General features: G+C 36.0%; 5 protein-coding genes across 8 annotated transcripts in view; all 5 read left to right on the plus strand.

Annotated features, from left to right (window-relative positions):
* LOC104718054 lies at positions 7,792 to 11,005 on the plus strand. Its single transcript, XM_010435712.2, has 5 exons — positions 7,792 to 7,932; positions 8,138 to 9,741; positions 9,826 to 10,466; positions 10,550 to 10,877; positions 10,962 to 11,005. The coding sequence occupies exons 2-3, from the start codon at positions 8,233 to 8,235 to the stop codon at positions 9,901 to 9,903; spliced, it is 1,587 nt and encodes a 528-aa protein (XP_010434014.1). The 5' UTR covers positions 7,792 to 7,932; positions 8,138 to 8,232; the 3' UTR covers positions 9,904 to 10,466; positions 10,550 to 10,877; positions 10,962 to 11,005.
* On the plus strand, positions 13,080 to 13,394 carry LOC104720185 (putative lipid-binding protein AIR1B). The gene has a single exon (XM_010438137.1). It carries the CDS (start codon positions 13,080 to 13,082, stop codon positions 13,392 to 13,394), a length of 315 nt encoding a protein of 104 aa, XP_010436439.1.
* Positions 14,079 to 14,930, plus strand: LOC104718055 (protein INAPERTURATE POLLEN1). Its single transcript, XM_010435713.1, has one exon. It carries the CDS (start codon positions 14,079 to 14,081, stop codon positions 14,895 to 14,897), a length of 819 nt encoding a protein of 272 aa, XP_010434015.1. The 3' UTR covers positions 14,898 to 14,930.
* Positions 18,642 to 21,844, plus strand: LOC104718056 (probable trehalose-phosphate phosphatase G). The gene is made up of 9 exons (XM_010435714.2): positions 18,642 to 18,916; positions 19,562 to 19,647; positions 19,783 to 20,204; positions 20,297 to 20,437; positions 20,526 to 20,597; positions 20,696 to 20,821; positions 20,909 to 21,145; positions 21,230 to 21,463; positions 21,563 to 21,844. The coding sequence occupies exons 3-9, from the start codon at positions 19,947 to 19,949 to the stop codon at positions 21,626 to 21,628; spliced, it is 1,134 nt and encodes a 377-aa protein (XP_010434016.1). The 5' UTR covers positions 18,642 to 18,916; positions 19,562 to 19,647; positions 19,783 to 19,946; the 3' UTR covers positions 21,629 to 21,844.
* LOC104718058 (probable xyloglucan galactosyltransferase GT19) overlaps positions 23,981 to 26,224 on the plus strand; it is an 8,573-nt gene continuing 6,329 nt past the window's right edge. The window contains exon 1 of one of the 4 annotated variants that reach the window (XM_010435715.2): positions 23,981 to 25,589. In XM_010435715.2, the coding sequence (XP_010434017.1) occupies positions 24,131 to 25,459 (1,329 nt within the window). In that variant the 5' untranslated portion in view covers positions 23,981 to 24,130 and the 3' untranslated portion in view covers positions 25,460 to 25,589. Of the gene's footprint in view, positions 25,590 to 26,224 lie in introns of those variants that run through there. The other 3 variants (XM_010435716.2, XM_010435717.2, XM_019230485.1) reach the window with 3 other exon arrangements.

Consider the following 26,224-nt stretch of genomic DNA (forward strand, 5'->3'; position numbering starts at 1 on the left):
GAAAAATGTACTTTGCTTATGAGGTCCTCAGCCATGTTTATGAGAAAATATAACAAAGGACAGGACAGCAGAAGTGGGAAAACCATGAAAATGTACTTGTACTAAATAACTAACCCTACTTAAATCTCTCGAATAAAATGTCGCCGTCGTCATGATGGTTCTCACCGGAATTCTCCGCTACTTGGTCTCAGGGATCATTCGATCTTTTCCAAATCCGGTCAAAGAAGGGTGAGTCGTCTTCTGCTGCTGCTCTATCTTCGTTGTTCTTTACCTAGATTGTTTTTTTTTGTCAGAATTAGCTGATTGGATTTTTGATTTGTTTGATTTTTCATTTGCTATTAGGGCTCGGAGTGCTAATTTTGTCCCTCCTACATCCAGCAACGAGGTATGCTTTCTGGGATTTTGCCCCTTTCGTGTTTCTCTCAGTAAAGTTTGTAACTTTCTACTTCGTAATTACGGACTTGTGTGTGTGTGTGTGTGGTGTGGGTGATTAGTGTTTTGAACTTTTTTATGACGATTTGAAAACGTGACATTGCACCAAAAGGTTCTGGCTTCTGGGGATTGGGTTATGACCTTTATCGAACGGCTTGTAGTGTGAGCAATGATTGTGTAGAATCAGCTGTCTTTGAAATTTTCATCCTTTAACTGTCTCCTTGTTTTGCTCTAGACAAGATTTGCAATGTACAAGATTATTACCAGCTCTACCGTTAGTTAGCTAGTGTACTGTTCAAATAATTTTATTACTCAGTGACAAGTGTTATTGATTGTGGCAGGAAAATGGATTGCTGCATGTTCCCAAGGGCCATCCTCAAGCCCATATGTTTTCTGATCCAAGCATGGTCATGGATATGATGAAGACAAACCTTTCACTGATTTTACAGCAGGTAAAAATTATAGCCAAAATACCAATCCCGCTATCTCTGGGGTTCAGGTCAATGGTACAGAACACAATCGACCTGAGCACTGTCGATGTTAGCAACCATTCACCGTCTGTATCTAGTTACACCACCACACATGTTCCAGAGGCAATACTGACAGAGATTCTAGCGAGGTTACCCTTGAGAAGCATTTTCAGATTCAAATCAGTGTGCAGAACATGGAAATCGGCACTGGAATCTGTGTATTTTCGCCATCTCTTTGTGTCTCTGCACCAAAATACCTCTTCCTCTTGGTCGCTACTGTATCCACGAAGAGAACTCATAGACTTCCATGGATGCCAGACATGGGGTCTTCCAAAGTCTCTAGGTTCTTATATCCAGGATATTGAAATACGCGGTAAATTTGGCTATGTGGTTTCTTCCAACGGATTGGTTTTGATGGACGGATATGATGGCATTTCCTATGTGGGTAATCCACTTTTCCAACAGTGGGTTGTAATCCCTTACCCTCCATATCCACTTGTAACTTTGTTGTCTGGTTTGGTGACGCGTGTGGACGACGATGGTGTTGTTTTGAGCTTCAAAGTGATTAGGACTGCTGCAATGACACCTAGCCAAGATGGATCCTCGACCTGTTTGTGTTTTTATGTGTATTCGTCTGAGACAGGCATCTGGACTTGCAAGAAACTTCATTGCCCCCATTACTTCACATGCGTCAGTGATCCTATGAATCTGCATGGGGTGTTGTATTTATCTCCTTCAGGTTTTGATGCACTTGATGTCCCCCCCGGAGCACTAATAGCTCATGATTTCTATGGTGAGTCCAATCTATGTCGGGTTATACCTCTCCCCGATCATAATTTGAATCACAACCGAGACTTCAAAAGATCCTTGACTACATCCACTGGATTTGTCATGTATATCAAAGCATTAGCTCACAATGTTTTGAAGGTTTGGAGGTTGTTGGACAACGATGATGATTCAGCCTGTCAACTTGTGTGGGAGGTCTGCCTCCCGATTATCTGTTTTGATGATGATATCAGTTATTATGCACCCTTGGCCATGCATCCGTTTGATTGCAATATTGTCTATATATGGAGTCAACAGAACCGTTATGTGGTGGCATGTAACTTGCAGACGCAAAACTACAACATCCTCACTGTCAATTCTGTTAATGATGATCTTCAAAATTGTTTCGTGAACCAGTTTATGTGTGAGAAGCACATGGATGATATTTTTGAACCATATTTAGATGGCCAGTCTGGAGTTCACGTCACTACTTTCCAATCCGTGCTCGCACGGTGGATGGGATCGATGCCTTGTCCTCCCCAAGTTGAGATGGTAGATACAATTTCACTACTTTCTTACTTCAAAACCGAGGAGGAATAGAGAGCCAGATAGGTGTTTATGTCTTTGTGTGTTTTATCTCTTTCTCATCTCTAATTTATTTAGAAATAAATGAAAAACTCATTATTTGTGGGCTGTGTTATGTATATAAATGTATGATATAAGATGATTAATGTTTAGTATTGGTAGTATTCTATTAAAATATAATATACCAACTACTTTTTTTATTACCTAAAACACCAATTTATCTTTTCTAACCTTTAACAGATGTTACTATGTTTCAAGTTAGGGTGAATGATCTTGAGACATGAAGATGGAGAATCCCTGGAGCTATGCTTTAGATAATGTTGTGTACCGTATGCTCCATTAAGCTCTCAAAATTTGAGACTTGATGAAATAGCTTCGGATATAAAATAATGGGTTGCCCCCTATATTTCTTCTGTAAATATTACTTTCTCACTTTTCCCACATGAGTTTGTACTTTCTCACGTTTCTCATTTTCTTTAAATGCTTGCAGGAGCTTCTTGCCTGTGAAAAGCAGTTCGTTTCCCATTAAGGTCAATATATGTCTTAGACTCTTTAGTACCTTAAGAATTAACAGCTCATTAATTGCTTGTATATTTTGTGACCAAATTTCGTATGTATGAAAAGCAAGGTGAGGTTACCTATTGCGCATTGCTTGAGAGCTTTTTGTACCCAGGAAGCTGAGCCAAAAACTCAAAGGTGCAAATGCGTATTGCATAGCTTCTAATCATTGACAGTTTATCTTTCAGTTGGTGAATTGCGTTTCACTGTTTAATTGATATTTTTCTTGAAACATTCTGTCTCGTCCCTTTTGTGCCTTTAAAGGTTATTCTTGGAGGTGGGACGGAAAACTTTAAAGGAGAAGCATGTGTTGCTCAGCTTTCATTAAGAAATTGTTGCTATATAGGTAGAGACAGACAGCTGTAAAACGGATACATGACGCAGCAACCAACCTAGGGAAGCTAATCATTCTTGTGTTAGATCCCGAGGTTCAGGTTCGTCAATTATATCACTTTCCTGCACATGTGTTAGAAAGTTTGACTATCATCGAGGAAGTTCTGCTTGGTTTATCTATCTATTGCCATTCTTGGATGAAAAACATAGATCTTACCCGTTCAGAGATCAAAAGTTCGAGGTAAAGCATACTTTATACTAAACCTTATTGTGATGCTTTGTTTTCCAACTTCCATGATTTGTGTATACTTTCAGGGGAAAGCTGGATGGATCAGAACCAAGTGCGATAGAGTTGACAGAAGCATCAAAAAAATCATGCTCTCTCTTTCTAAACTTTGGTCATGGAAGTGGTATGATTCCTCTTGCACTTTCGATTCTTAATCGTTTAATCGTTAACCTTATATACCTAGGCGTGAAATAGAGAAGCTAGATAATAACTGTTCCGCAACTTTCTTAATGGGGTGCAGTAGTGGTTCTCTATGGCGGTTACATCCCAGAAGGGATACCACTCTCTTATCTCCTAGGTGGATCTCCAGCCATTAATTCTGGCGACTCTATGGGACGTAACAGACCGAGACATTATATATTGATCGGTTTGGGAAAGCTTTGTTGGAAGCATGGTTGCAACTTGCAAGAGAAGTCAGATTCTTCTTCAGAGGGTGGTTGTAGGCTTGTAGCCAGTGTGAGTCATTAGCTAATGAACTTGCAGCTATGAGTCTAAAGGAAACAACAACACCACCAAAAAGAGGTCAAGGAAACGGTCCAAGCTGGCCACAATGAAGATTGATTTTAAGTGTAAAAAATCTTGATTGTGTTATTTTGAAGTTTAGCTTTACTGGGATCACTCAAAAACTGATTTTTTTGGAACTCTTTGACCTGAAAATCTTGCAAAGCAATTATTTATTTAATATTTTTATCTTCAGTAAGAAGAAGAAGCAAATTATAATACTATTTAAAAAAAAATTGAAAAGCTCAACAAAACTATTACTAATTTCATTTCCAATATTTATTTTCGTTTTCTTGTATAATAAGTAAAAAATTTCAAATCGACATCATTTTCCACGTGGACCAATCATGAAATGCTCTGTTTTTTTTTTTTTATAAAATTAAGTTTAAAAGGCTATATCCCTCCTTATATGTATCTCCCCCAACGTTAACGTTCCCCAGAGACCTTCCCCCGAGCGCAGAGAGAGAGAGATTAACTGAGTCTTGTAAAGTCCAGACCTTTTGCGATTGAATTGAGTTTTGTGGCGAAAAAACCTAATTTTTCTCAAGTAGGGTACTTTATTTTTTCCTCTCGCTCACCCTTTTTCTTATCTTTTTCTTGAATGTGCGATAGAAATTGTTCTAATGGTGTTTACTTTGCAGGAATTTTTCAGTATTGGCAATTGATGCTTGGTACAAGAAGCACAATCTCGTACTACGTAATGATCTGGGTTATTTCAATTTCGTATTCATATTTGCCGATTTCTTACGTAGCTTTGTCGGCTGAAATAAAAGCCATTCTTGATTGGCGCATGATCTGGTTTTTGTGTCTGGTATCGAATTATTAGGGTTTCTTTTGATGTTTCTGATTAGCTTGTTGCTGCTTTAGTTCAATTTCTTAGATATCTTTGTCGATTTCGTACATATCTTTGTCTTACGAAACAGAGCGGTTCTTGATCGGCGAATGATTTGTTCTTCTTGTGTCTTTTTTTGAATTGAAACTCGAGTTTTTAGGTTTTCTTTTTGATTTTGCTGATTAGCTTGGTGCTGGTTTGGTTTAGTTCGATTTCTTACATACCATAGTCTGATGAAACAGAGCCGTTCTTGATTGGCGTATGAATTGTGTTTTCTCTGTCTTGTGTTGAATCGATGAAACTCGAGTTTTGCTTCTGTGATTATCATCATGTTGCTGAGATATCAATTTTGTTGGTGGTATGAACATTTGCAGGTCCAGGTGTTGAAGGTTATGATTGTTTGTTTAACACGAAATTCTTACTCGTCACTATGGACCCGAAAAAAGAAGAAGGAGGCGACTTGATTGACATTGCTAGCCAAGGGGATATGAAAATATGTCACTCAAATCTGAAGGAACTCGCTATTTTATCTCACTCCAATGAAATTGTCAAACATGATCTCGGGATCATCCTCAAAACATGGCCAGACGAAGTATGTGCGATTTTAAAGGAGGTTTGCAACCATAGAGGATAGTCAGTGGCTTGTTTCCATCAAAGACTTCACGAGCTACCGTTTCTGCATGACGTTCTGCAAACGAATGTTTCCAGAGGTTGCAGAAGAAGACGACGTGGGATAGCTTATTTTCACCGTAGACCGCTGCTGTAACATCTTTGCAGACTCTTTCACACAATTGAGTGAGGCAACGCCGGAGCTCTTCTACGCTGGTGTTTCACCTATGTTTAGACATGAAGTTGCTATCGGAGAAGGTGTTTTGAGAGAATGGTCAAATTTTCTTGCGGATGAGTTGTTTGATAAGAAAAGACAGTTGTTCAGTACATCTCCGGATGATATGAGAAGGTACCGTCCCTGTCCACAGTCCAATCAGGTCTCAGACGATTTGCCTTACTTTCGTTTTGCTGGACGATTCTTAGGCCTGGCTTTGAGGCATGACCTCAGTATTGGGATACTCTTAGACCCGCTCTTCTTCCTCCAGCTTTCTGGAGTCACACTTTGCTACACAGACCTTGAGAAAACCGATAAAGTAATGTACCAGAGCTTCAGACAAATACTGGACATGGATCCAACAGAATTCGATCAAAAAGAAGGGCTTGGCTTGACATTTCCTACCCTCTTCCCTGAAGAAGGTGAACCAGTTAGAGTGAGCAGTACCAACAGGGATAAGTATGTTGATTTTATGTTTCATCAAAGCTACATTACTCTGGTCGAGAAGCAAATTGAGAGTTTTGAAGTTGGTTTTAGTGAAATGCTCTCACAAGGCACGAGAGCTTCAAATTTTTTCAGGTCATTGACCTTGAAAGATGTAGACTACATGCTTCATGGGGCAGAAGAAAACACAATTGACTTACACGAGTGGAAGAAGCATACATTGTACGATGGGTTTGAAGAATGTGAGGATGCCATAAAGTGGTTTTGGATGGCTGTTACAGATCTAAACCATGAGGAACAATGGAAGTTGTTACACTTTTGGGCTGCAATTCGTCACTTCCCTAAAGATGGTTACTTTGGGTTGACAGAAAAGTTTAGAATCTCCAAATCAACTATGCCATCAACCCATTTTCCAACTGCCAATGCATGTATCTTTACTCTGCATCTTCCTGTCTATGATAGCCTGAAGGAGACTCTGATGAAGCTTCGGTTCATCTGCCAACCCTATGTGTCTGCCAGTTTTGGTGAGCTTTGAATCAGGAAGATAAAGATGTTTGAATCATTAGATGTTTGATCTTTGGCTTTTGGATCTCGTAGTCTCTCTGGCTTTTATACTCTGCTTTGGATCATTAGATGTTTGAGTCTCTTTTGCCTTTTGGGTTTATTAATCATCAGAAACCTTTCTTTCTTTTTATTACTCTCTGTTGCTTTTGGTGAATCTATTAGTGATTTAGACGTTACCAACTCCTAAGACTAGCATCATCAACAATTCTATCACGACCCACGAAAACCACTAACCAGTCTAGTTGAGCTCGTTCAGCTGATATTCTGAAGTCTTCATCGTTTTCCTCAACTTTTGGATTATCTTTTAAAGAATCCACCATCCAAACTTCTTCGTTTTTGGCCCGCCACGTGCTCGACGAAATTCCCCAGAGATCTTTTTTTTGAGCTTTCTGCCGGCAATAGATTGTCTAAGCTTGACTGTTCTGTTGTGGTCCTTGGAACCTCTTGCGTTTCCCATCGGTGGAGGAGCAAGATCCCAGTTCGTTGTTGGTAGTCGTCTTCACCCAAATCATCCTTCCAGGAGATTTAAAATCTCTTCCTTAACCGATACAGGCCAAAAAGCCCGCTAATTGAACTGAACTAATTAAAATTGAATTCAGGAGACTCGGTTTGGTTTCACTTAAACCGATAACACTGATCCAGTCACTTTTAATTAGAGTAGACCAAAATATAATCTTTTTTGAATTAGGCTAAAACTGTGTTTTCACAAAAACATCCTATATTTTGAAACGGATAGAGTATTAAACATGGTTTGGCCAACTGGTCATATATATCATAAGTTAGACGACTTATTCTCGAGGATAAGTTGAATCTATTAGTGATTTTATGCTTATCACTTCTTCCCATTTCTTTAACGAGCAATATGCTTCCTTTATTACAGATATTATCAAAATGAGCTTAAAGTTAGTGGTCGGCATGCACACATGATTTTTTTTCATTTTTGAATCGATAATTTTCTTCACACCAAGCTGTCTTCACAAAAACAGGCTGATTAATTTCCTATTTAAATTCTCCAACTAAATTACGATAAGCTTTTTAATATCTCAATTAATTTTGTACCCAAAAAAATACTTAAACTATTTTTTATGCCCAGTTTAAATCACTAACTATGATCCCTATACTAATTTAACATTCTGTAAGAGACGGAGGTTAACGAAATCAGAACGGTGTTAGTATTCTGTCTTCTAATTAACTAGAGTTAAATATACAGTTAAATATTAACTAGACATCGCTTAAGAACTGAAACCCCGCAGTTTAGAAAAACACCCTAAATCCAAATCAGAGAAGAGCCCTATAATTCAATCTCAAGTGAAATCCAGAAAAAATCAAGCAATATGAGGTACGATTCAAGGCAGATAATTTGTTTTTGTGGTTGTTTTGATCGCTCATTAAGGTGTAATAGATCTAATGCTTCGATCTTGACATTGTCTGTTTATGATTTTCACATGGATTAATTTTTTTTTATCATACGGGAATCATGTCTTCTTCGGGTTTATCTTTTTTTTTTTTTTCATCTAGGTTCTAAATTTTTTTTTTATGTGTAGTTACGATAAAACTCACCCTGTACATTCAGTACGGAGGTTTATTGTCGAAGAAAGGGAATAATATATGTTATAAAGGTGGTTTGACTGCACCAAACATGCTAGTAGATCCAGATTTGCTTACATTCTCAATTTTTGAAGATTTCACAAATAATCCAGAAACTGTTAGCAATGTGGAAAAGGTATGGTATAGACTACCTAATGAGGATATGTCAGCGTTAAGATCGATATCACAGGATAAGGATATTGAGATTATGAAGATAGCTGCAGAGGCAAAATATTGTGGAGAGGTTTACATCTACGTTGAACATAGTGTTTCTCCACCAAATGTTATTGATGATGCAAGTTTGGTGACTGAAGCGTGTTTGGATGATGGTGAAAAGGCTGATGATAAAGGCAATAGTGAGGAAGAGGACATAGATGAAGAAGAAAGTGATGGTGAAAACAGAGAGGAAGAAAGTGATGAAGAAGAGAGAGATGAAGAATGTCAAAAAGAAGACCAAGAGGAAGAAGTAGCTGAGGATGAGAATCAGATATTACATGAAGGAGCTGCTGATCCACGCTTTGCAGATTTGTTTGCAGAAGTTAAACAACAGACTACTACAGTTCATGGTGTGGCTTCTCAGCCTAATGTAGACAATGAAAATGGTTATTATAGTGAAATTGAGGCTGAGGTACACCTTCCTCGTGGTGAGTATCCAGATTCTGCGGAAGACACTGATGAAGAATGGACAAATTGGCATAAGAAGGATGACTATGGAAGGTCATTGAAAGGAAAAAGTAAAGCAGATTATGGAAAACCTCCATACCTATGGTTGATGCAGACGTTTAGCAATGGGGATGAGTTCAAGGATCAGCTATTGATGTATGTTTTGAAAACACAGTTTGATGTGAAGTTGAATAAGTGGCATCCTGAGAGGCTTGCAGCCATATGCACACATGAGAAATGCAAATGGAGGATCTATTGCTCCATAGAGAAACCTATACGGAAGTGGATGGTCAAAGTTTATGAAGAGAAACACAATCATTTGCCCACAGGAAGAGCTAGGATGCTAAAACAGGGAACTATTGTAAGGTTGTTCAAAGAAGAAGTAAGAAGACGACCTGACATAAGGAGCTCTGATATTAAGGATGAGTTGATGTACATGTATAACATCTCAGTCTCAATATATAAATACAGAAAAGCAAGAAGAATTGCATTAGATATGGTGTTAGATACTCAGAAACAACAATTTGCTAAATTATGGGACTATGAGAATGAGTTGAGGAGTACTAATAAAGATGTTACAACAGAGATTTTGACTATTGAAAAGGATGGAAGACAAGTCTTTGAAAGCTTCTATGTTTTCTTTGAACCTATAGGGAGAACTTGGAAGCAGTATTGTAGGCCTTTGATAGGCCTTGATGGTGCTTTCTTAAAGTGGGAGTTGAAAGGAGAGATATTAGCAGCAGTTGGTAGGGATGCAGAAAATAGGATTTATCATATTGCTTGGGCTGTTGTAAGAGGTGATTACAAGGATTCTTGGACTTGGTTTGTTAAAAAGTTGGTGGATGACTTAAACTTGAGTGTAGGAGATGGAGTTACCTTTATATCTGACAAACAGAAGGTATGTTTAAGTATTTGATTACCTTTATATTCGATCATTCTCTTTTATTTTAAACACTAATATTACATCATTGCCTTTATGCAGGGTTTAAAAGTAGCTTTGACAATTGTTCTCCCAAATGCTGAGCATAGAAATTGTGCAAAGCATGTATATGGTAACTGATCAAAGAAATATCGAGATCTTGACTACAAACCCTTTTTCTGGAATGTGGCATATAGCAAAACAGTTGGAGAATATGGTTTGCGTATGGAAGAGCTACGTGTATACGACATAGATGCCCATGATGATTTGTTGGCTGCTGAACCAAAGACTTGGTGTCTAGCTTTCTTCTCCAACAACGCCAGATCTGCTAATGTTTGTAACAGTTTGTCAGAGAGCTTCAATAGGACTATTAGAAGAGCTAGGGAATTGCCTTTGATTAACATGCTGGAAACAATTAGGAGGCAGGCTATGATTTGTATTTCTCGCAGATATAAGAAAGCAATTGGGTGCATATTGCCTTTCCCTAAGAAGATTGCAGATTTATTGGAAGTAAATAGAGAAGAGAGTCGAGATTGTTATGTTCTTACAAGTTCAGATAACTTGTTTGAAGTGCTTCTACACGGTTGTGGCTATGAGGTTAGTCTTCAGCTGCGTCATTGTGTTTGTAGGGGATGGGACCTCACTGGTATTCCTTGCTCACACGCAATCAAAGTTATCAATGAAAACCACCAAAAACCGGAAAAGTAAGCTTTTTGTTCTTCTAATGAGTGATAGCCTGCTCTTTTTTTCTTGAGTTAAGTAGTTTTTTTTAATCTTTTGATTGCAGCCATGTCGATCATTATTACAAGACTGAAGTTTGGATAGAAAACTACATGAACAACATCAAACCAGTTAATGGAGAAAAGTTTTGGGAAAAAACTGGTAAAACACCAATTGGAGTTCCAGGTTTTAGAAAAATGCCAAGAAGACCTAAGAAAAACAGGATAAAGGCAGCTCATGAGTGTCCTTCCAATCCAAAAAGAGTGACTCGAGATGGCAGGATAGTAACATGTGGTAGTTGTAAGAAGGTAGGACATAATCGTACCACTTGCAAAAATGAATCTTTTGTTAAACAAGGTCCATCACGCAAACGTGGAAGGCCTCGTAAGATACTCGTAAGTGTTCTTACTCTTTTATAACATGTTGTTGAGAACTTTTCTTATGAGATATTTTACATGTAAATTTCTTTAATACAACAGGACGCTGGAGACAACAACCCATATCGACCAAGAAAGCGCATTAGTCAATCACGACCTTCCATTCCACCATCTACGCCTAATCAATCTCAATCTTCCGCTGTTTCGGTTTCATGTACTGCTCCTTCCCCTTTTGTTGCAATGTCGTCATCTAGTGTATCTTCTGGACGTGGTCGTGGCCGTCGTGGACGCCCTCCTGGAAGAGGACAAGCTCGTAAGAAAGTGACATTGCCAAAAGGTCAAGGCGTGTACATGTGTCCTTTTACTGATCGTGTATTTGAATGTTGGGGACCTAAGTCAAGAGAGATAGGAGGCATGTTTTATTATTTTGTTCTTAAACATAGTATCAATGATTTTGTTAAAATGGTTTCTAAACTCCCCAAATATTGCTTTTGTTTGATTTTCAATTTCAAACTCATATTATTGCTTATTATAAATTATATCGACTGCTTTAAATGACGTGTTTTCAATTTCTCTCTCTCAAATTATTCAAAAATTTAGTGTTTTTGTCAAAAAAAAAATTAAATAAAAATTTGGGCATAACCATGATTAGATACTAAACTGAAAGTTAACTTCTGTTACAAATCGTTTAAGTGTCGTTAACATCGGTTAACAACGCAGAGTAAAATAAGTATTTGGATCATAGTTGGTGATTTAAACTGGACATAAAAAATAGTTAAAATATTTTTTTAGGTATAAAAATAATTAAATATTAAAAAACTTATCGTAATTTAGTTAGAGAATTTATATGGAATTTTTCCATCTATTAAATAGATGAAGAATAAGTACTTCTCGAGTTCTTTGTTTATTTTCTCCCAAAATCTGATTTTCTAATTTGTTTATTGTTTATATACTAGTATTAACCCGTACTTACGTACAGGACAAAAGTTAGAAGCAAGTATAAGGATAAAACAGGGAGAAATACTATATTACGACATTCTAAAAGTTGGTAAGCATGTACTGAATCATAGATAAATAGTGATCAAAGTTTTTTGAAATATTATAATCTAGAGTAAGTTTGGTGAATGATATTGAGTAAGAAAATATACAACAAAATGTCCTAAGAAAACTTTGAAAACATTTGATTTTCTAAGAGGGTTGAGAAGGAAGGATTTAAAAACCCAAATTGTATTTTTTTAAAAGACCCAAATTGTTTGATGAGATTAATACCTTGGCATGAGATCTGAGAAACACGGTCCTGAAACAAACAAAGAGAAACAAAAATGATGTGGGTAAAATTAGAAATATTATCTCGAAAAATGATCTTGTTTGATGAAAGATTTCAGTAAACAATAAAAAACTAAGAAACAATAATAAGAGATAGAGATCTATGAAACCAGAGAAATTGTTTATTTTGGTGTTAAAAGTTTGATGAAAATGAAACGTAAATTGGGGTTTGAATAGGAATTTTTCTTACATGTGAGATAATACTGCTGAAGCTTTTGTAGAAAATATTTTGTTCAGTTGTTGAAAAAGAGATGGAAGTGGACGATTGGAGAGATAGTGGGAAAGAGAAGTTGCTAAAGAAAATAATAATCTTTGGTTTCTTTTAAGTTTTAACCGTGGTTATTTTATTTTTTTCCTTTTATATATAGTTTTTACTGATTTATCACCACATTTAATTGGTGAGGTGACTTGTGAATTATAATATAAAGGATTGAAGCAATAGAAAGAAAAAAGCACATTTTGTGAAAACCGCTTTGTTGGAGAGGAAACCGAAGGAGCACAGTGTTATTACAAGGACCAAGGTCCGGAAACGTCATGGTACTAGTATTCTCTATTCTTATGAACAAATATTTTTCACCTTGCCAAACGGGGAAACAGAAACTTATTTTTATGTGCTCCGTAAAAATTACTTATGTATATTTGGGAGATGCAACTCGTGCAAGCTACACGTAGGACCAAAACTTACTTTTATTCATTAACTACATATACAAATTATTCAGTTGACTTTTAATTAGACCTTAAATAATTGTTAATAATATATATGATATATCCTATATAGTAAGCAACTAAACTTTCTAAAAGACTATTAATTCAAGGCCACACCTCCAAAACTAATTAGCATCTCTCCAAACACACATAAAGAAGAAGTTAAAAACAAGAAAAAGCGTAAGTAACATGGCTTCAAAGAACACTATAGCTCTTTTCCTCACCATCAACCTCGTCCTATTTGGCTTCACCGTGTCCCAAACTCCGACATGTCCCAGGGACATCGAAGCTTGTAGCGACATATTTGGCCTCGGCTCAATTATCAACTCTCAAACAGTGAGGCCATGCTGCGATCTCGTGGCTGGGCTTGACGCTACTGTGGCATCTGTATGCATCTGCGATGCCACTAAACTCGTAGGCCTCAGTTATTCGTTTACTGTGGGACTTGCAAAAGATTCTTTCCCTTTGCCAGGCCGTCTATCCACCACGTGGTTTCAGATGTGATCCATTCTCTTTATGACAAAATTAGGAGATTCCGTATGTTTCTCTGATAAGTATACGTGTGTTTAGCATCATCTATGTTGTTGTTGAAATAAAGTGAAAACATTACTACTTCTTTACGTTTAATTTCCATACATGTTGTATCTCTTGTTCATCTAATTAAAAATAAAATAAAAAACTCTTTAATTACCTATATATTTTATGTTTGTTCTATATTTGTTATTTCATTAGATGATATCTAGTATCAACTAGCTAGGTCAGCTTGAAACCGAATGGAGCGACTATATTTCAGTCTTCGGTTGTCTGAGTTTCGTTTGAAGTTGTTTAGGATTGATCAGAATTACTTGGTTTGAAACGTTTTAGAGTATGACCAAAAATACAAACATAAAATACGGTATGTCTACACCAAATCCGGCCCAAAATATACATTCTTAACGTACTAAAAGGAAAATTTATGCAATATTATGAATCAGAAAATGGTTGACCCAGGTAAATCACATAAACCGAAATATTTAATTTTAACCGCATAAAACAATTATTCAAGCGCACAAAAAGGAATCAGAGTTGCTACATGCGAGTAGTTTGATTTTACTATTTTGTAAAAAGATGGAGATCTCGATCTTATGATCAAATTGACCTTTATATCTTTGGTCATCTTTCACAAATCCTCCATTCTCCACCAAGAAAATGCCTTTCTCTTTCTTCTCCCGCAAGAAACCCTCTCGCCGATTCAACGACTTCTACGACGACTGGTTCAAAACCCTAACCGAAAACTGCCTCCCTCTCCTCCGTCAATCACTTTCCTCCGCCGCTTCAGCTTCCGTCCTCTCCTCCAACGTCGATCTCGTCCTCCGTCACCTAGTCTTATACTACGAAACCCTAGACCTCGCCGCCGATCACAACACCATCCCTTACCTTCTCTTCCCTTCATGGCGCAACTCGCTAGAGACTCCGTTTCTCTTCCTCGGCGATATACATCCTTACCTCCTCACTAATCTCCTCCGTTCTTTCATCGACCGTGAGAATCAAGATTCTGATGAAGATGGAGACACCTCTCTTGGTCTCGTGAACCAACCGTTGAAGATTTCGACTGCGTGGAAAGACCCATCTGATGAGTTGGTGAAAAGAATCGATCAGATTGAGTGTACGATGAGGCTTATGGTTCCTGGTTTGATGGATCGTATGAGGAAAGCACAGAGAGGTTTCGTGGCTCGAGTTTCTGAGAACTGGGTCTTGTCTTATCAAGTTGGGAAGAAGAAGAAGCTTGCTGCGACTGTTGCGACAGCTTCAGTGGCTGTGGATGAAGCGGCGAAAGGAGAGATGGAAGAGCTCGTGAGTATTTTTGTTGATGCGAATCGTTTGAGGAAGAGTGTGATCATGGATATTGTTGGCGCTACGAGTGAGCATCAAGCGGCTCTGTTTCTTGAAGGTTTATGTCAGTTTCTTGCTGGCTTTAAAGATCAGGTCCTTCTTCAAGACTTTGAGATTCTTGCATTGCCCAATTAAGATGGTTGAACTGTTGATTCAGATTTGATAGAATAGGGGTTTTTTGGCGGGTTTACAAAATGTATATTTTGTGTGGATTTGCCTGGTTATGTGCTACGGTTTAAGCTTCTTTAGATCAGTTTTTTCTTATTTTCTTTGGTTTGTTGCTAATGCTAATAAAAGTGTTGTTAAGAGGATCTCTGATAATATGTTTTTGGCAATTGTTCTGTTTTCTTATTGCTTTTGGGGGACGGTAAAAAAATTCTAATGTTCTAAACCAAGTACCATTTGAACTTAAATTAGTGTTTTGTGGAAACGGTATCTCTCTACTTGAGAGTTTCAAATAAAATGAAGTTTTTCATTGGTTGTGAATCTTGCATTCTTGTGATTGGATATGTTAAACCAGAAATGGGTATTCAATCATAGTCCCACCCATAAGTATGCTGAAATTTGCATAGCTGCAGAGAAGCATATATTATGCGGCCCAATAAGAATCCCAATAGGCTTGTAAACAAACACTCTCTCTCTCTTTTGTTTTGTATTGGTCAAAGACAAGGAGGATCAAGAGTCAAAATAAAAAGAAGGGTAATCATAGTTTGATAGTCATCTTAAACGTGTCGTACAATAAAACTTACTAGAAGCTCATTGAAACATTTTCATTGTTTTGAAACGTTTTAAATGGCTTCGGTTTATCATCATACGGGCAAATCAAAATCTTCAACAAATATCCTAGAAAATAATTAAAGACTTGACCTTAACGTCTGCGCCGACCAACTAATTAATTAAGTATGTTAACCCACTAGAAATAAAACGAGGAAGTAAATTAATTGGGTGTTATGTGTAGATTGACAGAGACATATCAACCGATTTGAAATGATCAAATATACTCATGCAAATTTATAATATTAAACATTGTCTTCCCAACTGGTCCTATATAATATAAGATACACGACTTATTCTCGAGGGTTAGTTGAATCTATTAGTGCTTATCACTTCTTCCCATTTCTTTAGCGAGCAATATATGCTTCCTCTAGGCTCTAATCTTAGCTGACATGTTCTACATGTGTATATAAATGATCATTTTCATAATCGATCGTTACTCTCAGTATGATATTAGAAATGATGTTCACATGATATCATATTTTTAATCGTTTAGGTTAATAACTAATTATTTTTTATGGGATTCTATATTAACCATTTGCAAAAAAAGAAAAATTAAACTCAATAATAGTCACGTAACATGTGGTATACATAATTATATATATATATATATATATATGTTATTTTATCTATTGGATCCTTAATATAGGATCTTGTAAGTAAAGTCCATGGTCATACAATTAAATTGCTTTGTTATTATATTGTAGTTTTTGTGCTATATGCTTTCATCATATGTTGCATGCATGATTTCTATATAGATACTTGACTAATACTTTATGGTAGATTTATGCGTATTTGTCACAAAATTACGATGATATTGTCGATTAGTCATTTTGTATATAATTACATTAGCAAGAATCATTTCTTCACTAACAAATTTGTCCCATGCATGATCTATGATGGTTCACAAAGGACTAAAATAATTTAGATTATATTTTAGAAAATCTGTCGCTTATTTGAGTAGCCAGATCGTGTAATAATTTGGGACATATACGATGAATGCTTGACTGTATATGTACGCGTAAAGATACGTGGAGACACATATGCAGATGACTTATAACATTATATGTTATCATATTCATATAATGTTGCCTTATCATTATCACTCTGATAACACATGTGAACTTTTGACAAAATGAGCTTAAAGTTAGTGGTCGGCATGCACACATGATTTTTTTCATTATTGAATCAAACATTTACTTCACACCAAGCTGTCTTCATAACCCAAAAAAAAGGGTTTTAGTAAGTAGAAATATATGGTAAACTAGTACAGGCTGTATTTCTCTGCCTTACAATATTATTGCAAAATCTGTAAAGATAGAGGAAAATTAAAATTTAAAGTGTGCTTTTTATTTTTAACCTAAGATTAACTTAGGCAAAACAAGATTTTACATATTAATAATCTTGAAACAGTAACCAGAAATTGTTTAATATATACTAACCTTAAATAAAATGGGAAAGTCCGAGAAGGTATGAGAGACTCAGCAATCTGTCATATACTCACTTTCAAATGTTCTTCTTCCTTGGAACTTTGTCAAATCTGAATTTGTCCTTTGTCCTTGAAAAGTATAAAGTTTTGTCATCATGGCGTCAGCCTAAGGTTATGACTCGTCAATCGTCATATGATGCAGCGTAGGATACACGTGGTGAACCTTCCAAAGCCGGTGCAAAGACAAAACCAAATCTAGCTTTTTTTATTTTGTTTTCTTTTCGAACATAAAATTACTCTGACCATTACTTCTTCACTCAAAGCTGTTTGTATATACTAGTATTAATTTACGAGAAATTTCCATTTTGGTGGAAAATAATTAGATATAGCTACCATGAAAAATATGATTAAAATCGATTACAATATGCTTTTTTGTTAATCCACCACCACCAAAAGAAACAACAAGCAAGCAAGCATGCAATGTTAAACAAAAGTGATCAAAGAGAGCAAAATCACAGCCGTTTATTCAGTAATCAGTATCATACATTTCATTACCCCACTTACACCTTAAATTTCGAAATAATAGTAATTATTGTAGGTCCCGTGATGTATAACTCTTCATCATTTTAATTTAAAACCACTTTTTAAACCCAAATTAAAGTTAGGACTTTAGAACCCATGTCATTTATGATTTATGTCATGATCATCACGAATATATTACATGGTAAACATTTCAATAGAGTAATAAATGTGTGCAACTCGTTTATCAATCTTTAATTTGGTTGAAACGTCAATATAATTAGAAACAGGGGTAATGCTTTATTTTACAAAAAAGAAAAAAAACAGGGGTAATGCTTTAGCCTTAGGTACTGATAATCAAATAAAAGGTGACACCGGAACTATAGAAGAAGGATCAAGTTTCCTTTCATCTCGAGGTTTATGGGCCCTTTATTGGCCCAACTAACACGTGGTTACTTTACCCATTACTATTTTAACACGTGGCGCCTACGGTTTTTTAACTTTTCTTGACTCGTATCCACGTGTCCGTCAACGAACCAGCTATACAACAAAACGTTCGCCTCACGGTTATTTTTTTTTTTTTCTAATTTGTTAGTAGTTTCTAGTTCACTTGTTTTTTTTTTTTTTGGAATATAATTATTCTAGAAATCTACTGCCGTTATGACGGCTGTTTCACGCTGTTTAAAACACACATCTTAATTAATTAGTTTTTTTTTTTAATCATACGTTTTGGTCAAGTAAAAAAAACTATATAATTTTCTACAAATTTGGTATACCACCAAAGGGTTTGAAACGTAAATGAATTGCAATGTAATACTATTACTCGTTGAAAGATTCCACCCCAAAAGAAAATACTAATAATTAATTTTTTAAGAAACAAAATGAATATGACTAATGATGATGACGAACTCGTTAATCATAGTAATTAAATAAAAGCTAATGAGCAGAAACTTGTAACGTGGTCTTGGTCGTCAGGATGGCAAAATTGGTAAATAAGTCAAAACATGAGCGGTGTTTTCGAGATTAAACAACAAAAAGAGCCCTCCCTAAATAACCTTGTTAACCACGTCTCTCTCTCTCTGAGATACTGACTTTTTAAATTTATTTTGTAGTTGTAATTACTGTATAATTTAATTTTATGAGAGAATCAGAAGTCTATAAATACGAAAGCTCATCTCCTTCAATTTCTCTCCCTTCTTCCTTCCTTCGGCCTCCTCTTCCTAAATTTCCTTATTTTTCTGCGCAAATTTTTAGGGTTTTTTTTTTTTTTTTTTTGTTTCGTAAAAGAAAAAAAAATCCCTAATCTTCCTCTTCCTGACTGATATCTTCTCCCCCTGGGATTTTGTTTCCGCGAAGGAGAAAAAATCTGCATTTTCTTTGAGATTCTCTAAGCTCTGTTTTTGTGTTTTTTTACACTCCTTTTTTGAATCAGGTAACGTTTTCTCTCAATTTTATAGCGTTACGTCTCATAGTTTTTTTTTTTTTTAGATTATGGATCCGTTTTAGGTTTATTGTGGAACTCCTGCGTTGATTCAAGATCCGTTTCGCCCTTTGTTATTTGTTTTGGTTCTGTTGCTTCCTCTATGTTTTGAATGTTGTGGCTCTGCTTTTTTCGTACCATACAATAGCATTGGTTATAATAATATACTTTTGTTAAAGAAAAAAAAAGTGAAAAGGTGAAAATACTAATTTGACATGTCTGGAATGGTTCATTTGTACTATGCGTGATTTGGTCAATTTTTTTAGTGATTTAGGCCCTATACAAAGGGTTTTGTTTTGTCGGTAGAGTCTTTTAAATACATTCAATAGACTTAGCTGTGTCCTAAAGAAGGCAGTTAGAAATTTCCGGTACTTGTCAAAATCAGTGGCTTACTTTTTCCTCTTTATCATTAAACAACAGTATGGGTAACCCATGACTCTCTTTTTTGACTTTTCTCTAATCTTCTTGTTCTGTCTTAAATGTCTTAATTGAGAACATGAAAACTTCTTTATTTATTTTATTTTATTTAGAGATCCTTTGTGATGAAACCCCAAAAAGTACTTAATCTTGGATTTTACTTTTATCTTTCTTATACAGGTTTGTAGTTGAAGCTCAAGGTCTGTCTGAGAGCCCTTTTTCTGTGGTAAAAGCTGTGTAACATTTGGAAATCTAGAGATGATTAGGTAATCTGTAGAGAACATCATTTGTATTCGATTTTGTTTGTCACATTCTGTATTCGAAGAACCTACTTTTTACTATATTCTTACGGTTACTTTAATCAACTTTGCTGAGTGTTCTGTTTTGTGGTCACCTTTCAGTTTCTTTTAATGGACGGTTTACAAACAAGCAGTGATAAGAAAACACTAAAGAGGTGGTTTTTCATTGACAAAAGAGTTGGATAGTTACGGAAGTGTGAGTTTTAGAAGAAAGCCATCGATACTTTCTCATTTTGAAGCATCTTTTTTTTGGTTTGGGAGTTTCGATGGATTTGAATATAAACAAGACGAGCCCTGTTCTTAGTGACCCTACTACACCAGTCAGCAAATCAAGACTCGGATCATCTTTCCCTTCAGGAAGATTCATGATGAATTCTAGGAAGAAGATTCCTAAGCTCGACGATGTTAGATCCAACGGTTGGTTGGACGCTATGATATCCTCTTCCCCACCTCGTAAGAGGCTTGTCAAGGATTTCAACATTGAGATTGCTCCTGAAGATGATTTTGCTCTACGGGCATGGATGGTAATATATAGTAATAATATCTAATGGTTTTGGTTCACAAAAATGTTTTAATCTCTTAGTTCTCACCATTTTTCATTCTTTGATCTTGACAGCTCAAGTACCCTTCAGCGATTAGCTCGTTTGCGCATATTGCAGCTCAAGCAAAGGACAAGAAGATAGCTGTCTTTCTTGATTATGATGGAACACTTTCCCCAATAGTCGATGACCCTGATCGTGCCATCATGTCTGATGCGGTAAGAACTAGAACCCCTTTTTGTTAGTTTTTCTCTCAGGTCTAAAAAGACAAAAGGCTAAGGTTTTGCTCTCTTTGATCTCTCTTAGATGCGTGCTGCTGTTAAAGATGTCGCCAAGTACTTCCCAACAGCAATCATTAGTGGTAGAAGCCGTGACAAAGTGAAACTTCTAAACCATGATTCATTCCTATAACATTGTATTCAGCACAAACCAACAAATAGTCAAAACACTAATACATTTTGAGTTTGTTAATGCAGGTTTACCAATTGGTAGGACTAACCGAACTCTATTACGCGGGTAGTCATGGGATGGACATCATGACTCCTGCAAATCTAAATGGGTCACCTGAAGACCCCAACTGTATAAAATCCACTAACCAACAGGTGAAGATCATTACTTACCTCATTTTCCTTGAACTTATATGAATCAACTCTTGTAAAACTTTCTAATCTTCTCTTTGTGATTAACAGGGTGAGGAGGTAAACCTCTTTCAGCCTGCTAAAGAGTTCATACCCATCATCGAAGAGGTTTACAATAGCCTCGTTGAGATAACTAAATGTATCAAAGGTGCAAAAGTAGAGAATCACAAGTTCTGCGCCTCAGTACATTACCGTAATGTTGACGAGAAGGACTGGCCACTCGTTGCACAACGTGTTCATGACCACCTGAAAAAGTACCCTCGCCTGCGTCTAACTCACGGCAGAAAGGTACTTTACTTGAGAAACAAACATCATCACTCTGCTTTCACATTTGATTCAAATCTCTTAACATAGTTTTGTTAATATGATCAGGTTTTGGAAGTTCGTCCTGTGATCGAGTGGAACAAAGGAAAAGCAGTAGAGTTTCTGTTAGAATCTCTTGGATTAAGCAACAACGACGAGTTTCTTCCAATCTTTATCGGAGATGACAGGACTGATGAAGATGCATTTAAGGTACTAAGGGAAGGGAACAGAGGATTTGGAATATTGGTATCGTCGGTACCAAAAGAAAGCAATGCATTCTACTCTCTTAGAGACCCCTCTGAGGTACAAATTATATTTAAGACATAGTGTAAATTATATGCATATATGTTATGTTATGTAAATTAGTAATGTGAGAGTTTGGTTGGTAAAATGGTGTTGCAGGTTAAGAAGTTTCTCAAGACTTTGGTGAAATGGGAGAAGATGGAAAACTCTACATCAAGTTTTTGATGATTGTGTAGGAGAATCAGAAGCTTCATTCTACACTACTTTTATTATTTCTTTTTTTCTAATTTTCTTTACCCTTTTAGATTTCTTTTTTTCCTTCTTCACATTGTACTTTTTAATATCTTAATTTATCATTTTTCCATATTATCCATTAATTAAGATGTATTAAAATTACAACTCTTTTCATAATTCATTTCACAATTATCTGCAAGGGAATTATCCTGATTGGTATTAAAATAGTACTACATGAAATGAATCCTAAATTCTTGGAATCTTCTCATGAATATGTTGTATCATCCCTAGAATTTTCTTCTGGCTTTGCTTGGAACTTGGTCAAACAATCCAAGTAATTGAAAAATAGTTTCTAAAAATAAACTTAAAATTGTAAAATAAATTTATAGCTACAAATCTACAATATATTAACATAATATTAATGATAATATATAATAATCATATGGTTGTTATTTATTGTTTTTGTTTGTCTTTCCATTTATTTGAATTTCCATTTTTGCTATCTTTTCCTATTGCATTACATGTTATGTTTTCAAACTGTTTTAAAAAATTGATATATAATTTTTATAAATGTTGTGAATTTCATATGTAATGCACTATTGTCTTTTTACCTTCATAATCTACCAATATAGATAACAACCATATTGTTAAAATCTCTAACATGTATTGTTTTCACTTGGATAAGAAAAGTGACTATTTATATTCATTCTTACAATGATTAAGATCACTAATCATTACTTAGATTAACATAATTACATATCGTTAAAAATATATTGATAATATTATCATTAATATTATGGATATTCTTGATTTGTCTACATGAATGTCATTGTCACAACTGAACTCATATAAATCACATTGCATCACCACAACAAATTATGTACAATCGAGTTAAATTTGTTAGTGTCATTTTCTTGAATATTATCTGTCTAAATCGAGATTGCAAGATTGATAGTACCAAAATTTATTATTACATAATTTAGATTACCCAAATTCGTGTCTTTCGTTTTCACCGTAATGTAGAATTTAAAATTTTCGAAAATAGTTTATCCAAGTTATTAATTTATCAATCAATTAATATTTGTGTAAATGAATATAATACTGGAGTCTTTAACATTATTAGTTTATAAAATTTTGGGGTCTGTAGGAAATAAAAATAAAGTTTAAGAAGCCTACTTCAACAATTACCACCGTCAATTTTCTTCTTATCTAAACTATTCTCACTTAAACCATAATATTTATTATAGAAATGAGCTTTGTTAGTTAAAACAATTGCAACAATAATCAAAAATAGCATTTAAGTAGTCACAACCTCAGTAAAATCACCAACAAATTATGTAATACAATCCTTGTTTTGGAATGATCTCTTTATTTTGAATGTTCAATTGAAACTTGACCCGGATTGGTATATTTATCAATCAAATTACACTTTCCTCTGGCTTGTTTGGTTGTCATAGTTGATTTAGCAAAAATAACATCTTTTTGCGAGAGTACTATATTGATTTGGGAAAGTATTATTGTTAAAAGATACCGTCCTCTATTGCTTAAGTTAAATTTATAATGTGGTCATTTTAATAATTTTTATAATAAATAAAAAAAATATAAATATGGGTTATTTTATTAATATAATAATAATAATTTAAAGGTAAATGTTAAAAAAAGCTTGTCAAACATAAAATAAGAACTAAATTTTGAAAATAGTATTAATATTAAGGGGATAAGTGAATAAATCTTAAAGATTAAGTGAGAAAATAATTGAAAAATAAGAGAAGAAACTAATTATAAAATATGACGAAACATAAAATAAAAGACACATATTGAGGATCGAACTCGTAAACAAACCATAAGAAAAAAACAACTCCTAGTGAAACAAATTAACCAGCTAAACTGAAATGTTTGAATCAGATATCATAAAAAAATTGTTAATGTGATATGTGGCCTTTATGGAGGTTAACTTTTGGATGGAAGGTCGTAATACAACGAAATCGGTTTAGTTAAAACCAAAACGGAATCTAGTAATCAATTCGGTTCAGTTAAATAAAAGAGCAATACCAATTTAAACCCAAATGTGTTTTTAGTTTTTTTGTTTTTTCTTAATTTAGAAATTGAAAATCAGTTATTGAACACACAAAATTACCCATTTCCCCCGATACAAACACACACTCACACGAACCGACTTTATCGTGTTCAGAATTGCACAAGCACCGTTAGATTCTCCCTCTCTAGATATGATAATTTACTTTTATGTTTTTAACCAAAAAGATTTCCAATATTCTCAATTATTGCCACTATGGATACAATTAGTCAATTACAATATTTCAAGTCTCTCTCACGGGGGGTCCATATTCGATTTAAAATTTATCACGGTCAAATTAAGGAATTTATGTAACTTTACGACTTGTTTTTGCAATTACCAAAAGCTTTTCATACCTTCAACAAAAAAGAGAGAGACGAAGAAACTACCACTCTCAACTCCGACAACCTTCCATAACAATGGCTTCCAAATCCACCGTCACAACACTAACCATCTTCTTCTTCTTCTTCTTCATCTTCATCTCCATCGAACCTAAGGTTGTTCAATCGCAGCAAACCTCAACCGTAGATTCAGAATGCACCGGCCGTTGGATCCACATCCGTACACTCCCATCACGATTCAATCTCGATCTCCTCTCAACTTGTAATCGTTACCCAATCACCGACGATCTCTGCCCTTACTTAGCCAATCACGGACTCGGCCCAACAACCCATACCCGTACCCGAAGCTGGTATCGAACCGACCCGTTACTTCTCGAACTCATTTTCCACCGTCGGATCCTCGAATACCCGTGTCTCACACCCGACCCGGATCTCGCCTCCGCCGTTTACCTCCCTTACTACGCCGGCATCGATTCTCTCCGTTACCTCTACGGACCCGATTTAAACTCCAGCGCCGATCACGGCTCTGATCTCCTCGAGTTTTTGACCCGTGATCAACCCGAGATCTGGTCTCGCCGCTCGGGTCACGACCACTTCCTCGTCATGGCCCGACCCGCTTGGGATTTCTCTCAGCCGTTGACCGTTGACCCTCCGGTTTGGGGAACGTCGTTTCTAGAACGCCCCGAGTTTTTCAACCTGACGGCGTTAACACTCGAGTCTCGTTTCTGGCCGTGGCAGGAACAAGCCGTACCTTACCCGACGTCGTTTCACCCCCACAGCTTGCCGTTTTTGGAATCTTGGATCCGCCGCGTCCGTCGCTCTCGACGAACCTCTCTTATGCTCTTCGCCGGCGGTGGAGGAACCTCAACTTCTCCGAACATCCGCCGTAGCATCAGGTTAGAGTGCACTAGCGCGAACGCAACCGAATCTGATAATAACAACAAAATCTGCGATTTCGTTGACTGTTCAAACGGAATCTGCGAGCACGATCCGATTCGTTTCATGAGACCGATGTTACAGTCATCGTTCTGTTTACAACCACCGGGAGATACACCTACGAGGAAAGCTACGTTCGACGGGATCATCGCCGGATGCATACCGGTGTTTTTCGAAGACCAGACTGCGAAAATGCAGTACGGTTGGCATTTACCGGAATCGGAGTTTACGGAGTTTTCGGTGACGATTCCGAAGGAGGATGTGGTGTTCAGAGGGGTTAGGATACAAGACGTGTTGATGAGTATACCTAAAGAAGAAGTAGCGAGGATGAGGGAGAGAGTTATAGAGATGATGCCTAGAGTTATGTATAGAAGACATGGAGCTTCCATGGGTTTGATGAATAAGAAAGATGCTGTTGATATTGCTATTGATGGAGTTTTGGACAAGATCAAATCTAGAGTTTTGTTCTGATTTACTTACTAACAACACTTTAAACAGGTTATGTATAATGTTGTTGTTTTATTATTATACTTGATTCTTTTTTTTTTGTTTGTAATGTGTTTTTTGATTGTTCATGTTGAGATCAATGATATATTTATAATCTAATTGAGATTTTATCAGGTTAGTAATAGATATTACACTAGTTGTTACATTAATAAGTTAAGGTTTAGGTGAGATTAATGTTATGGTTATTTGGATCATTGTAATAAGTCTTGGTAATTAATAGTGTGATTAGTGTTAAATTTTTGCTAGTCATGTTTGTGGTGTGTCACAAATGGGACTATTTCCTGGTGAGAGTGATACGTGTGTTTCTTTGTATCCGAATTACGATCTTTCATGTGCAGAAGCAGCAGAACGCATTAAAAAATTACGTTGGAAAAATTCCTATATCCGGAAGAAATGAGCTTTGTTCAATCCGTGATGCAAATAGTTAAGACTTTACAGTAACAGCATCCGACATTTGCATGCAAACTTGTACACGTAAAAAGAAAAAACAGATTTACACAAAGTTAACAATTCTAATGAATAATTCATCATCTCTGTATACTATGTTAAAAGTTTTAAAATTCCATGATAGCCCTGTTCGTTTAGTAGTCGCTGCGACACATTCAAGCGACTCAAAATTACACGTCAAAACAAGCAAAAGAAACGGTGGAGATTAAAAAAAGGTGTCGCAGCGACTACTTTCTCCGGTGTTGCCGATGTTATCGGTGTTGCTGAAAAACGGAGCGACCG

The sequence above is a fragment of the Camelina sativa genome, chromosome 10 (genome assembly GCF_000633955.1).
Source record: "Camelina sativa cultivar DH55 chromosome 10, Cs, whole genome shotgun sequence".
NCBI classification, from domain to species: Eukaryota; Viridiplantae; Streptophyta; class Magnoliopsida; order Brassicales; family Brassicaceae; genus Camelina; species Camelina sativa.